General features: G+C 24.6%; 1 protein-coding gene across 4 annotated transcripts in view; it reads right to left on the reverse strand.

Annotated features, from left to right (window-relative positions):
* The window catches only part of LOC126908721 (uncharacterized), a 91387-nt gene that overhangs the window by 74631 nt on the left and 2855 nt on the right, over positions 1-13901 (reverse strand). For 2 of the 4 annotated variants that reach the window (XM_050691041.1, XM_050691038.1), the window contains exon 3: positions 11124-11484. The exons of the other annotated variants lie outside the window; for them this stretch is intronic. In XM_050691041.1, the coding sequence (XP_050546998.1) occupies positions 11378-11484 (107 nt within the window). In that variant the 3' untranslated portion in view covers positions 11124-11377. Of the gene's footprint in view, positions 1-11123; positions 11485-13901 lie in introns of those variants that run through there. 4 annotated transcript variants of the gene reach the window in all.

Here is a 13901-nt window from a genome sequence, read left to right on the forward strand (position 1 = left end):
TCACAGGACCAAATATTTATTATCGTTGGTAACTAGGTGACTGTTTGAATTTCATTTATCTTATTGAAAATCCTATCTTCAATTTGTTTTAATTAAAACATTTTAATGATTATTATGTGAATAATATCTTTTGATATTATTGCCATTGTATTAAATATATGAAAGTATAAGCATTGTAATATAATTTTCAATTTCATTAGTGACCATTGTCTTATTAGAATCAATAAAATTTGATTTATGTTTGCCTATAAACCCTATCACAAAAATTATTCAACAAGTTTAAAAAATCCAATGTCATTTGACTAAGTGGTGATAACTCAAACAATCGTCATTATCTGATAATTATATTCGTCCGTCTTTATATCTTGTTAAGTTCACAAGGACATTTTCTTTTGGATACAGTCTAATTAGTACCATTTTTGCTGTATTACAGCAGCTTAAATACACATTTGGAAATTTCATCAGCTCATATATTTCAGAAATAATTGTTAATATTAATATAATATGAATTGAGTTACATTATGCCATATAAAGTATAAATTAGAGATTGATTGATATACGAGAATAGAAACTTTTAGGGTCAATATTGAAAATTCATTATTAGTTAGTACCACATTTTTGTTTGAAAGATGTTTAAAAAAATGATATTATAAATAGATCGTTTAATGGATATAACAAAGACATTATATAATATTTATTCAGTCAAATTATTATAAATGAAGCCGCTAAATCTAAGGTAATAAATTATCTTGAGAAATATGGTCTTTAAAAGATGAAGTAAGTATGAAAAGAGAATTAACGGACTAATTTAAAATATATAGCTTTACGATATGATTCTAGCAATTTGTTGTTTTGTGATGACATTTTTATGCTAAAAATATTTGTCTGTGGGATAATAAAGAGTGAAGGCATAAGTATTTTATTATTCTAAGTTATTACTAATTGTAAGCTAATCAGAGAAAACCTATCGCTCGCAACAACATTTTTTGTGTGGCAATGAGAATTTTTAAATACATTGAGAAAACAATAAAAAATAATAAGTTTATGACAACACATAAACACATAAACACAATTCAATTTTGTTTTTTTTATTGCTTAATGTAATTTATTTTGGTAAAACTCATAGTTGAATTTGTCAATTCGATAAACGAATATTAATACTACAACTACAATTTTAGATCAAAATAAATTTGTGTTTGAATTTACACATATTAGGTCTTCTATAGTTATTATAAATCTGATAGTTAAATTTAATTATAGAGTGTAATATATTGAGAAAAATGCATTCTTTTTATTTGTTAAATGTTGATTTTTTGATAAAAATAAATAGATTAAAATTTGGTTTATTTTTATGAACCATATTAAAAATCAAGTTTCTCATAAGAAAAAATGATTTCTAAGAGTAGATTTTGGAAATAACTTTCAAAAATCAAAAGGGAACCTATAATTATTTTCTTATATTAAAGGAACAATGAATACATTTTGACAATCAATAACCAGTTAGCATTACTACTTTTTAAGTTATTAGCATTTAAAAGTGTATAAAATGCAAAGAATATGTTAGTGTTTAGTACGTATAAGTAAAAACTCTTCTACAAATTGCACCCTTCACACTTATAACTAAAAATTGTATTAACTTAAAAATTACAAACACTTTATTTAATCTATTCTTCGTTAATTTCTTCGTATAGCAAACTGTTTTATTTTAATTGTATGACATATAATGTTAAATATAGTATTACATTGAATAGAATTCCTAGGAATATTATACTTTACAGCTGTGGTTAGACGAAATACTTAAGAATTATTTATCACGCTAGCATGTGTTAATGTTTGCTCCAACAGTGCAATAAAAAAACGCTTACTCTATCAAATAAAAAAAAACTAAGACCATTTATCCAACATAAAATTACAACCGTTGAGCACTAAATGTCTTCAAAGAAATTGAATGTTAACATTGAACATCTTCATAAACTACAGTGACACTTGGTGGCTTGACAATGAATTTACGTTTCCTTGGCATCGACACACCTATTCAATTCAAGGACTTGTAAAATTTATTTATGTACAAATTGTATTATATTGAATTTGATGTATAATAAGTAAACCATACTTAAGATGTCACTTATAGGAAGAAATAAACAATACAGATGATTAAGCAAATTACAGCAGAATTGCGTATCTCTTTTTCATTGTATTATTACGGCATTAAAATACGCTTTTAATAATCACAGTTAAACATGCTGTGTTTGTGGGCGTATAAAACCACATGACATAAATTAAGCACTTTACACATTTCGATCAAAGTATATGTGTACAAACATACATTTATTTAGTGATTTTAAAAATAACCACATTTATTGATTGGCAAATTATATGTGAGAATCTTATTTACAAATTATGTACCGAAAAATTAAAATCTGTATTAATACATTACTCATCATATCCTATATGATTACAATAAGTTTTGGAGATAAAACTACACATTAAAGGAAGAACTTATTTGAATTCGTTAAATGATTGAAATTTTTTTTTTCTTTCAATATAAAACATACAAAAAATATGACACTTATAACGGCTACTGTAAAAGAACGACAAAAAACATGATCTTTACCTAAGTAGTAAGCCAAGTGACTGTATAAAATGATTAAAATTTATGCGTATGCATACCTAAAGAGTTTGTACTGGTATAAATATATTCATAACAGCAACCATAAGACAAAATATCTAAAAACTTATATAACTAATAAGTCTTATATAATAAAATTTGATTATTTGTGACTAATTCTTTGAAAATAAAATTGTATTAAAAAAATTAATATTGTTTTATTTTTAATAAGCCTTGAAGACAAAAAAATATCTTTAATATCTTAACTTTTATGTCAGTGAAAAAATTTACCTGATTTTTTGATTTTATACAAAAAAATATTGATTATACAAAAAATTTATAAAATCAATTTTGTTAGTAAATGAAAAATTCTACAAAAAAGTTTCTAATAACTATTTAATAAATAATCTCTGAAAATAAAAAAAGATATGAGGCGGTCGTGCAACCACTTCTCGATGATTTAGCACCGATTGACCTTATAGTATGAGTAGATTTTATTACATGTATTATATCTATCTTTTTATAAGAATACAAATTCAATAGGATTATAAGCAGTTAGTAACTGCTACCAATTAGTTAAATAAACTTCAGATTTTTAATACAAATAATCTATAGTAATATTATTTATAGTGTTAGAGTTAAATTTTTATGATATTTGTAATATTTTTTTCTATGAGCTACATTATTTTTGTACATAAAAGAAAACTCCAGAATAAGTATACATTAAGATCAAAGTCTCGGTATAAATGTAACATCGAGAGAAAATATCGATAATTTTTAGTGAAAAACCGATGTTCTGGAAACCGATATTTTATTGTCTATTCCCATGGAATCAGTCGCTATTCAAAATAATAATACTTTAGTAGATTTTAGTTATATTTTCATCAGCATAATTCAGTTATCTAAACTAAAGTTTGTTATTTTTCATCGAATTCATTACATTCTATGATCATACTTATAAATAATAATGTGTCTACATAAAACTGTAAATTTTATACACGACGTGGATAAAATAATTAAATGCATATTTTCCGTTGAATTTTTAATTTAAAATAATTTTTTTTAACAAAGAACTTATACTTGAAAATTAACAATAACATATTATTAGCAGTCTTTTAAACAAGGTATCCAGGGTAGTATTTAGTACCCTGCTTAGTATAGTAACCTACTAAATAACTCTTTTAGTAGCATACTAAGTAGAGTTGTAAAGAGCGCGTTTATGTGCCTATTAATGGTGAGTGGGCTGCGCACAATGGACCAACAGTCTAATTGCATGGACATAATGTCCACCTCGATAATAACTAATGATGAGTAGGACTCGATCATTGATAACGGTTATCAATTGGTGTATGGAAAGACATCAAGGTATTGCCAATAATTTCTCGATCGTAATGTTCTTCCCGCCTAGATATAAAAAATGTCAATTTTGAGGTCATCTCATCTAAAAATGGTAAAGTGACATTTAGTAATGAGGTTTTGGTGTACATCGACGACTCAACCAACATCTTGTATTTTATTTATACGCGTAAAATGTTATACATATGTAATATATATTATATATTTAGTTTGAAATAGTCAAGTAGGGAATTTTTTTTTACTTCATAATTTTTCTAGTTTTATAATGACTAATGAAATAATTTGAAAAATTGAAAATTGTTTTCCTTAAATCAATAGAATAAGTTAATTAGCTTCAATATTTATTTTCTTATTTTTTAAATCCTATTGAAGACCTACTCTCGCTTGATGTTATGTCTCGTCAAATAGGTGGCAACCCACGTTATTTTAGGCACCGTGAAAGTTATAAATGTTTTCGTTGTGGTCAAATTTAAATTATTTTTTAAAATAATTAAGGAAGAATTAGCTGGGCAGGATATGTGCATACGGGGGCAAGAGACAGAATTATATTTAAAGTATTAGATTCTAAGCAATAAAATCATATTGTTTAAAATTAAATAGTTTTTGTAAGTAGTAATATGAACTATACAATGCATTGTGATATATATGCATAGTAAATCTAATAAACGAAAAAACTTTTCCAATATTGAATTACTTGAAATACCTACTAATTTTATGTCAAAAATCATTTGCGTATAATAAATCATCAAAAAAGACAATATATTTAATTGGAATTTTTTTCATCATTATTTCAAACATCCAACTTACATATTTATTTGCTATATATTATAGATACAATTCCATTACTGTTATATTATTTTTTGTTGATTGACACTTTGTTATTATATCAAATCTCATCACTTTTTAAATAGAATGATGTATAGCTACAAATATTATACGAGTTAGAATACTGAAAAATAGAATCATGACCTTAATTTATAAACATTATTTTATGATTTATTTAGTATCAATTTTTTCGATTTACTACACTAAATATAACTTTTAATTAATTTAATTTGTAAATCATAATTAATAAACTAATACAATAAATTTACACATATATTTAACTCTAATATAAAAAGTAAAACATTTGATTTATTTATTAAATTAACGCTTTTTAAACATTTTTGTATTATTATTATAAGATTTATTTATTTTAAAGGGTTTTAAATTAGTTACTTTAAAATAGTCTAGTTTTCTACAAAAATATAATTCAGTTGTAATCTAACAATTTAATACATTTGATATTAAATATATAGCATATGGGGGTCGCAGCACAGTGGTGGCGTGGCATAGTTGGGTCAAGTATAATAATATCTGTTAGTAATTAAAATCATTATCATAAAAAACGTTTCGATGCAAATCTATAGATAATATTTAATTTTAAAAAATTGGTGGATTATTACAAAAATTACATGATCTACTATTTCCTCGTTTATATCCTGATTACAAGTTTTATGATTTATAAGTGTAATACAATATTTTATAAAGGCTATTAAAAAAAAAAAAAAAAAAAAATGAAAAAACTAGCAATTATTATATTTGTATTCTTTTGGAGATTTCCACCATTTACGGAAAATTAGGAAAATTTTATCAATTTTTAAGGGTAATATCTTTGACTAGATACGATTTGTGATCTTTTGACGTATCGTTGAAAAAAATCGGTTCGGTGAGAGCTGAGAAAAAGTGGTGATATGAACAAAAAAAAACATCATAGTAAAACTAATAGTTTCGCATCGAAGCTAAAATACATACTTATTGGCGTAAAATTATTCTTTAAACCTTATCATCAAAACCTAAATTTGTACAAAATGTATTTATAACTTCTGGAATTTTCAATGTTATATTTTTGTCTTTCAGCGTGTAAGACCTGTATTCATCATATTCCTTATTAAATACTTTATTAAAATGTCCATTAAAATTTTCAAAATCTTTGCCAAAAATTTTTTTATATTTTCGTTCTAATTCTTTATCATTTTTTTTTTTGTTATTAAATTTTGAATGCCACATTTTCATTTTTTGTAGAGCAATAAGAACAGGAGTTGGGTGATTGAAAAATTTGAGTGCATGAATCATACAAGTTATTAATGGATACCAAATTTTAATGACATTATCAAAATTTTCCATTTGGTATTGTTGATTACGAAATTTTTTAACCATGTTGTAGTAGATTGAACTCAATATTATTGAACTATTTTTCAATGTTTCCTGATAATTTTTGGTATTAACAATTTTGGGAATCAAAATGTTATATCCACGATCGTCATAATAATGATAATCTTTTGTTAACTCATTCCAATTTGTAGTAGAAATAATTTTATTCAGCTTATCAATCTTTGCATTTTCTTTAATACACAACAGACTACAATTGACATAATGTGAAATAATTAAAATTAAAAGTGTCATCAAAATATCCATTATTACCATAGGTATAAATATATTATTTTTAAATTTCTGCTCTAATAAAATTTAAATGTATAAAAAACTAGTACTGTATGAAATAAAGTGGTCACATTTGTATTTTATTTGTACAGAATATATTAAATTTTTAATCATCGTAAAAATATTTGATAAAATACACATTTTTACGTTTTTATTTTTACAACAAGGTCATATATAACAAATCGAACAAAATATTTACTCTTAGACAAAATATTTGCTTTTGAAAAATTAAAATATAAATTTTTCTGTGGACAATTTTTACTCTAATAGTTAAGTGTTTTTACACTTATATCGACATATTTTATATTATAAACCAATTTTGTCTTAAAATTTCATTTTTATTATTTAACCGTGTTCTACCGTGTCACTCTCCAAAGTCCAAGTACCTAAAATGTGGAATCTTAGTGCTGTGTCTTTAGCATGAGCTTTAACATCTAGGTGCAGAGGAGGCAATCCGATTAGTGCCTCTAATGCCAACCTATTATCATATTTTCACAAAATAAGTTTTTTAAAATATTATATTATATACGATATTATATAGTAATATCATTAGAAAACTTTAATTTCAATACATTTATTAATGATAAATGAACAAATATACTTTTATTATACCATAAATTTTCAAGATCAAATTTAAGGTATAATAAAATTTAGGATATTTAACCAGAGGTGTATATCAAATTTTCTGCTTTGGAATAATTTGTTTATAGGGAAGAGCAGGACAAGTCGATGCTCTAGGCAAGATGATTTTCTTGGATTTATTGAATTAAAATTATGTTTGCGTATTTTTATGGAAATAATTTTAAATATATTAACCAAACAATGACAAACTTTACAAAAATTGTTTAAATTAACATATGTGTTTGATTTGCACGCTCTTTTTTTTTTTTTTTTGCAATACCATTTTTGTTGTTTTTAGCTGTACAGTTTCAAATTAAATGTAAAATTAATATATATAAATTTAATTTTTTTGTTATTAGTATATGAAATTTCTCTTTATAAAATAATGTTCTTATAATCAATTAAGCTAGCTTAGATACTGAAAAAAATAAACTTAATAATCCAGGAGCATACCTAAAGTTGATTTCCCTTTTTAAATATTATTACATTTTTTTTAATTACTCGATGGACCAATTAAAAATTGTATAATATATAGACAATTTCTTAAGAGATCAGGAGGTGACGACCTCTTTATTAACTTTTTTCTAATTAATTAATAACTAAAATTAAGAGCTACTTATCAATTGATTTCAATATATCAAGTAATTCATTCTGTTATAAATAATATTACTGAACTAAAAGATATTTACTTTATAGACAAAAATGAATTTTTCTAAGTTATTTATTTGCTCTGGTTTGAGTATGCAATTCAATTTTTTTATTACCTCTTCTTTTCGAGATAATTACTAATTAGTAAAAAACGAGTATTTACATATAATAAAATGTATTAAAATTAAATTGTTTTCTTTTTTTAATAATTATTAATTTTAATTTTTAATATGTTAATAAGATTATGTACAAAATGTTGATCCAAAATATCATGTTTTAAATAATTTATCGGTTTTCTTTTTTATTTAAAATTTTTACAAAAATTTCAAATAAAAAAAGTTGAACAGTTTACCATAACTTTTATCTATCTCAACTTGAAAGTTTTAAATTTACATCATCAAACACAACATTGTATAATGATTTAACAATGATATTGTTTAGACTAATATGTGGTCAGGATTTATATAATTACTATCAACTGTAATATCATATCTTATTTATGTAACTTTTGGTGTTTAAAATGGTATTACAATTGAAATATCCAGATATTAATAAATATTTTAATTATTTAAACATTTAAAAAGTTATTTACTATATTTGTAAATTTAGAAAAGTATGTTTTTGTCTCTGTTAATTAAAATGTTTCATTTTATAGACCAGTAGCGTAAACAGATTACGTTTTCTTCTATATTTTCCTTAATTACTATTACCAAAGTTTGATAACTTAATATGTACATGTAAAATTAACAATTCAAATGTTTACAAATTCCATTAATCTCTAAAAATTTAACTGAAGAACATTAATAAGAAATTTTGCTTAAAATCTATTTTATAAATTTTTTTTTTAGTTTTTTAGGCTATAGTGTCCTTCTCTAAGGAGAGGTTTTCTTAATTATTGATACTTTGGGATGAATGATCAATTCGTTGGCGTAGAGAGGGATGGGGACTCCAATTACCGAACTGATATTTCGCTCGGCAAATGAAGGCGCCCGTGACTGAGTTTCGAACCAGAGGCAGTGCGCGTCAAACATTGCCATACCATCTCTCTACATAATAGTCTTAAATATAAACCGTAATAAAAGCGAACCTAAAAAAATTATATTAAGGAGGTACATAACCACAACCCTATTAAAAACAAATAACCATGTAATTAATTGGGATCAAAGAGATGGCTAATAGCCATCTTAGAAAATAGTTAGATGATAAACTCGTTACAAAATACGTATCAACATAAAAATTGACCAAGGGTACACGAGAATAAAAATCTTATATCCTTTAGTTAACTATAACTCAACACTTCAAACCAAAACTCCACTGCTACTTTACACAGCAATAATAAGACCTCTACTAACATATACGTGCCCAGTAAGTGCAAGATCATAGACAAACATTAAATTATACAAAATAAGTTCTTAGGAATAGTGCTGTATGCTCTCTGGTTTATACACAATAAACAATTCCATAACGACACCGGTATGCCTTATCTGATTGGGTGAAATATCAATTAAAACAATTTCATGCAAAACTCAACTCAAACATAGGAGCCATAAATTTCAAAATTGACAAAAAAAAAGGAGATTAAATGAACGACTACCACAAGATAAATTATTGTCACCATCATCATCATTGTGACTATGCAACGGAAGCACCCATAATTTAACTTACACATATTGTTAACTTAAAATAATTATTTATTTTTATAAAAAAAACATCATAATATGTTAAAACAGCTATACTGAACAAAACTTTGAAAGAGTTGATTTTTGGTAGGGTCCGGTACTATAAATGGTTCAATAAAACAAATAATTTAAAGTTACGGTTATTTTCTCGCTTCCTTAATTTCTCTGACAAATGGTTTTAAACAGGTCCTTAAAGATTTCTTTTTTATTATTATAATCCCTAGTTTCTACAGATATAGTATATAGATAATATATAATATCTGTCCGATGTACTTAATTTATACTCAACAATTTTTTTTTAATTTTGTTGAAATAACGTAAAATATATTTTTTTGGTACATTTATTGTCAAATTGAACTAAAATAATTATTTATGGCCCCTACTGTAGTATATTGGAAATTGCATAAAGAGGAGGGTTTCTTAACATTATTTAAAAAACGAGTAGGGTTGGAGACTTAAAACTCTTTACATCTCCAATCTTTTCCTATAACACTGGTGGGATCTAGACCCCATTGATGGTTGGATGAATTGACCAGATATCAAAATTGTCTTATGCATCGTAGTATATGTTAAAAAAAAATATACATGTATGTTCTTCATGTATATGATAATTCGAAAACATTTTTAAAGGCGTTTTTTCTACTGTTATTGCAATATTATGTAGGAATAGAGTAATGTTATGTTTAATTTATAATTTTCAAATGTTTTATTTGATCTCACTATAGTTCCTATAATAATCTAAGGTGAAAATACTTTACAAGATGCTTTATATTTCACCGACAATAATTTATCATCAAGGATACTCAACTTGTTCATGAACTTAATAATATTTTTTAATATATTTTTAAAAGTTCTTTGCATAGTTGAAAAAGAATGTTTTATAGTAAGCCATATGGATATTGTATCATTGCAAGTACTATATTTTTCTACAGATTTTTTTAAAATTCTTCAACTATTCCTCCGAGAAGGCTTTTTTTTTTTTTAAATAATCACAATAATAAGAATAATAGTAATAATATTACCGCGTACACACAGCACGAGCCCGTGTATAAGAGGTGTTCGTTGTTTGTGGTATTAGATTCTCTTTTGTTTCCAACACGTACACGAAGTACACGACAACAAGTAGGGCGGTCCTCGGGCTTTATAGTGTAAATTACCGTGCCAAAGGAAGGTCGTTGAGTGCTTCTTATGTCGGCTTTTCGCCCATTTGTGTTTATGTTAATAGCTGCGTCGTCCAGTCGGTCAATACACAAGCGCGTCCTAGACGGCGACTGCAGTGACGTTGAAAGAAATATATTAGAATAATATGAGAAAATAAAAAAAACTTTTCTTCATTTATACTTGTACATAATTATAATTTCAACAGTCATTAAACAAAAGCCTCTTCATAAGCTGCCGGTGTCTTCACCACGTGCTTTGCATTGAAAATGAACGCACGCGCGCAATGGGCTCGTGCTATGACTAAGCTACGGTACCAAATATTTTTTTGTACGTATATTTTACAAAAATATTTATAGGTCATGCACAAGGATATTCTCGCGGTTTTACTTGTGATGTTGAAATTTAAAATTAAAAAACATCGAATTTATTATTAATTTATTTTCAGTAGCATTTAGAAATATACCACAGAACATTATTTTAATAAAATAATACGCCAAAATTAAATCTCATAAAAACATTTAGTTATTTAACAGATATAGAGTACAATTGAGATGATTGGTAGNAAACATTTAGTTATTTAACAGATATAGAGTACAATTGAGATGATTGGTAGAGCCATACGATAGATTTCTTTAGACCAACATTTTATTATTGTCAACAGACCTAATTGGTAATACACTAAACCCCTACAATATTAGAAACAGTGTTCCAAAAGAAATAGTTAATGAAAAAATATGTTGATAAATTATCATAGGTATTATATAATAAACACATTTCATTGATCAAATAAAAAACTATGTTAATAAAAAAACTAAACCAAGTCTCAGTGTCCAGTACAACAACAGGTAATCATAAAACTGTAGTCTTGGCAAAGGTTATTCATCTTGAGTGGACATTTCAAATCCTCAGAACATAATACTGGAACGTTATCTAAACGTATTTATATAATAAAATATAAATTAATCGTTAATAGTAATTAACTCAAATGATAATTATTCAGTCGAGTATGAATAATATATCATATTATAATATATATCCATAATTAAGCATTTAGTAATATATGAATTGCTCATACGAACTATAAACCAAAAATTAACATTATTTAATTAATGTTTTTAATATTAGAGATACCAATCACAACTTATTAACATGTTTTGCAGTCAGTCGTGTACTACATTAGAGCAACCTATCAGATTTGAGAGCAACTGGTTTCAAAACAATATTACCTCTAGATGGCGCTAGATATGANTTAATTACTTAATTACAACTCATACAATATCTTAACAAATATAAAACATAATATAATTTTGTATAATTAAATTTTTCTCAATTTATAAACCACTAAGTACTATTTCATCTCAACATAAAAAGTTTTGCTCCATTAATAGGGAAAGAGTACAGTTAGTATTGAGTAAGTTTTAACGAACAGTTGAATAAATAAATTACTTTTTAATCCGTTTGTTTTTTACTCAAAATAACAAAATAATGACAAAGCTTGTTAAATTTTCAACGCAATATTATTATACTTAATTGTAATGAATAAAATAAAGATAGCCATTTAAAAATCCTTTTTTTTTTAAATTAACATTTTGTAATAAATCACATAATTATAAACTTTCGTCATAAAGTTTATTATTATCTTTATAATTATTTTATTATAATTTAATTTATATATTCATAATTTAAAAGAAAATATTGTAAAATTTGCACAAATAATAGTTTTAACAAAAAAAATATTATAATTAAGAATAGAGCAACAGCGACGAAGTATTTTTTAATATAATATTGTATTTCTAAAGATTATTCATTAATAAAACCCAAAGGCTTATAAAATTATATATATTTTAGCAGCCATATCCCTGTGTATGATTGAAAATACTTTAAAAACATATTTATTAATACATACACTTATAAAGGGTATTCAATAAGCTTGGAAACAGATATTTTTTAGATCTGCTATTATTTTTAAAATATATTTTTTTTAGAGTTTTGTTGTATAATTAAATAAATTTTTTATGATTGAAATTAAAGTTTAACCCTAATGTAAAAGGGTAGAAATTTNATAATTAAATAAATTTTTTATGATTGAAATTAAAGTTTAACCCTAATGTAAAAGGGTAGAAATTTATAGTAACTAAAATAATTTATATGAAAACCACTTTTTTAAAAATCTGTTAGGGAAATAATATTTTAAACAAAATTACTTTTAAAATTGGACAAGCTATTATTGAGATTTTGCTGATTACAAGCATAAAATTTAAGCTTTATGCCACAGGTAAAATGTATCAATGTTTGATTCTATAGACACAATAATCAATGATTATGGTTGCTTGGTTTATCTTAATGATCGTACTTGAGCTTAAAACCATTAATATTGTTGAATTAATATTGTGTCATATCAACGAAACTATTAAATACCAATAAAATTACGATTTACGTTTAAATTTTCTTCACATTTACAAGATAAAATTGATTATAGTTCAAAACCAAGAGCGTTTTTAAATTGAATGATGTATTGAATATCACCCTAATTAACTTTGTCAAATTATTTACAATTTTTGAAAGAGTTCAGGAGAGCGAATATGAAGTATTAAACAACTCATTGTTTTTTTATTTTTTTAATATTGCTATGACATAATTTGCGATAAAACGTGTTGTTGTTTTGCAGTAGTAAAGAAAAATACATAATCTACCAGAATATGTGATAAACAAAAAATGAAAACTATGTAGTTCCGTCATTTTTTTACTTTTTTATTATTACAACATAAATATAATAAAACTAGTGCAAAAAGAGCACAATATTAGTTGAATTATTTAATATTAATATTAGTTATACCTACAAATATTAATGATTTCTAGGGTGTTTTTTAGTTGGGATAACTATTATAACGGTTATTTCAATCATATAATTTTTTTCCTAGTATTTATTGTACATCATTAATGTATTACACTAAGAAAAATCCTACAAGTATAATTGATTCAAAAATGTACATATGTTTAAAGGTTGTTTTTTATAACCAATAATAATCAGATCTAAATAAGACTTGAAAAATTAAGTTTAAAAATTTAAATAATACCCTTTATAATTATTTAATAAAGACATAATTTATAGTTCTATGTTATTTAGATATATAATTGATATGTTCTAAGAATGTCTATGTTTTTGCTAGTGTTGTTGGTTAAAAATGTATAAATAGAAATTTAATAAAATGAACGTATAAAATTATTTTTATGATAATTTAAAAAATGGTTTATTGATAATAATATTTGACTTCAGTCAAATTTAAGTCTAGACTTATGAGCTTCTAAAAAGTTTAAAATCATCTGTATTTTCCTTAAAAATCCAT

The sequence above is a fragment of the Daktulosphaira vitifoliae genome, unplaced genomic scaffold, assembly GCF_025091365.1.
Source record: "Daktulosphaira vitifoliae isolate Bord-2020 unplaced genomic scaffold, ASM2509136v1 Scaffold_5, whole genome shotgun sequence".
Classification (NCBI taxonomy): domain Eukaryota; kingdom Metazoa; phylum Arthropoda; class Insecta; order Hemiptera; family Phylloxeridae; genus Daktulosphaira; species Daktulosphaira vitifoliae.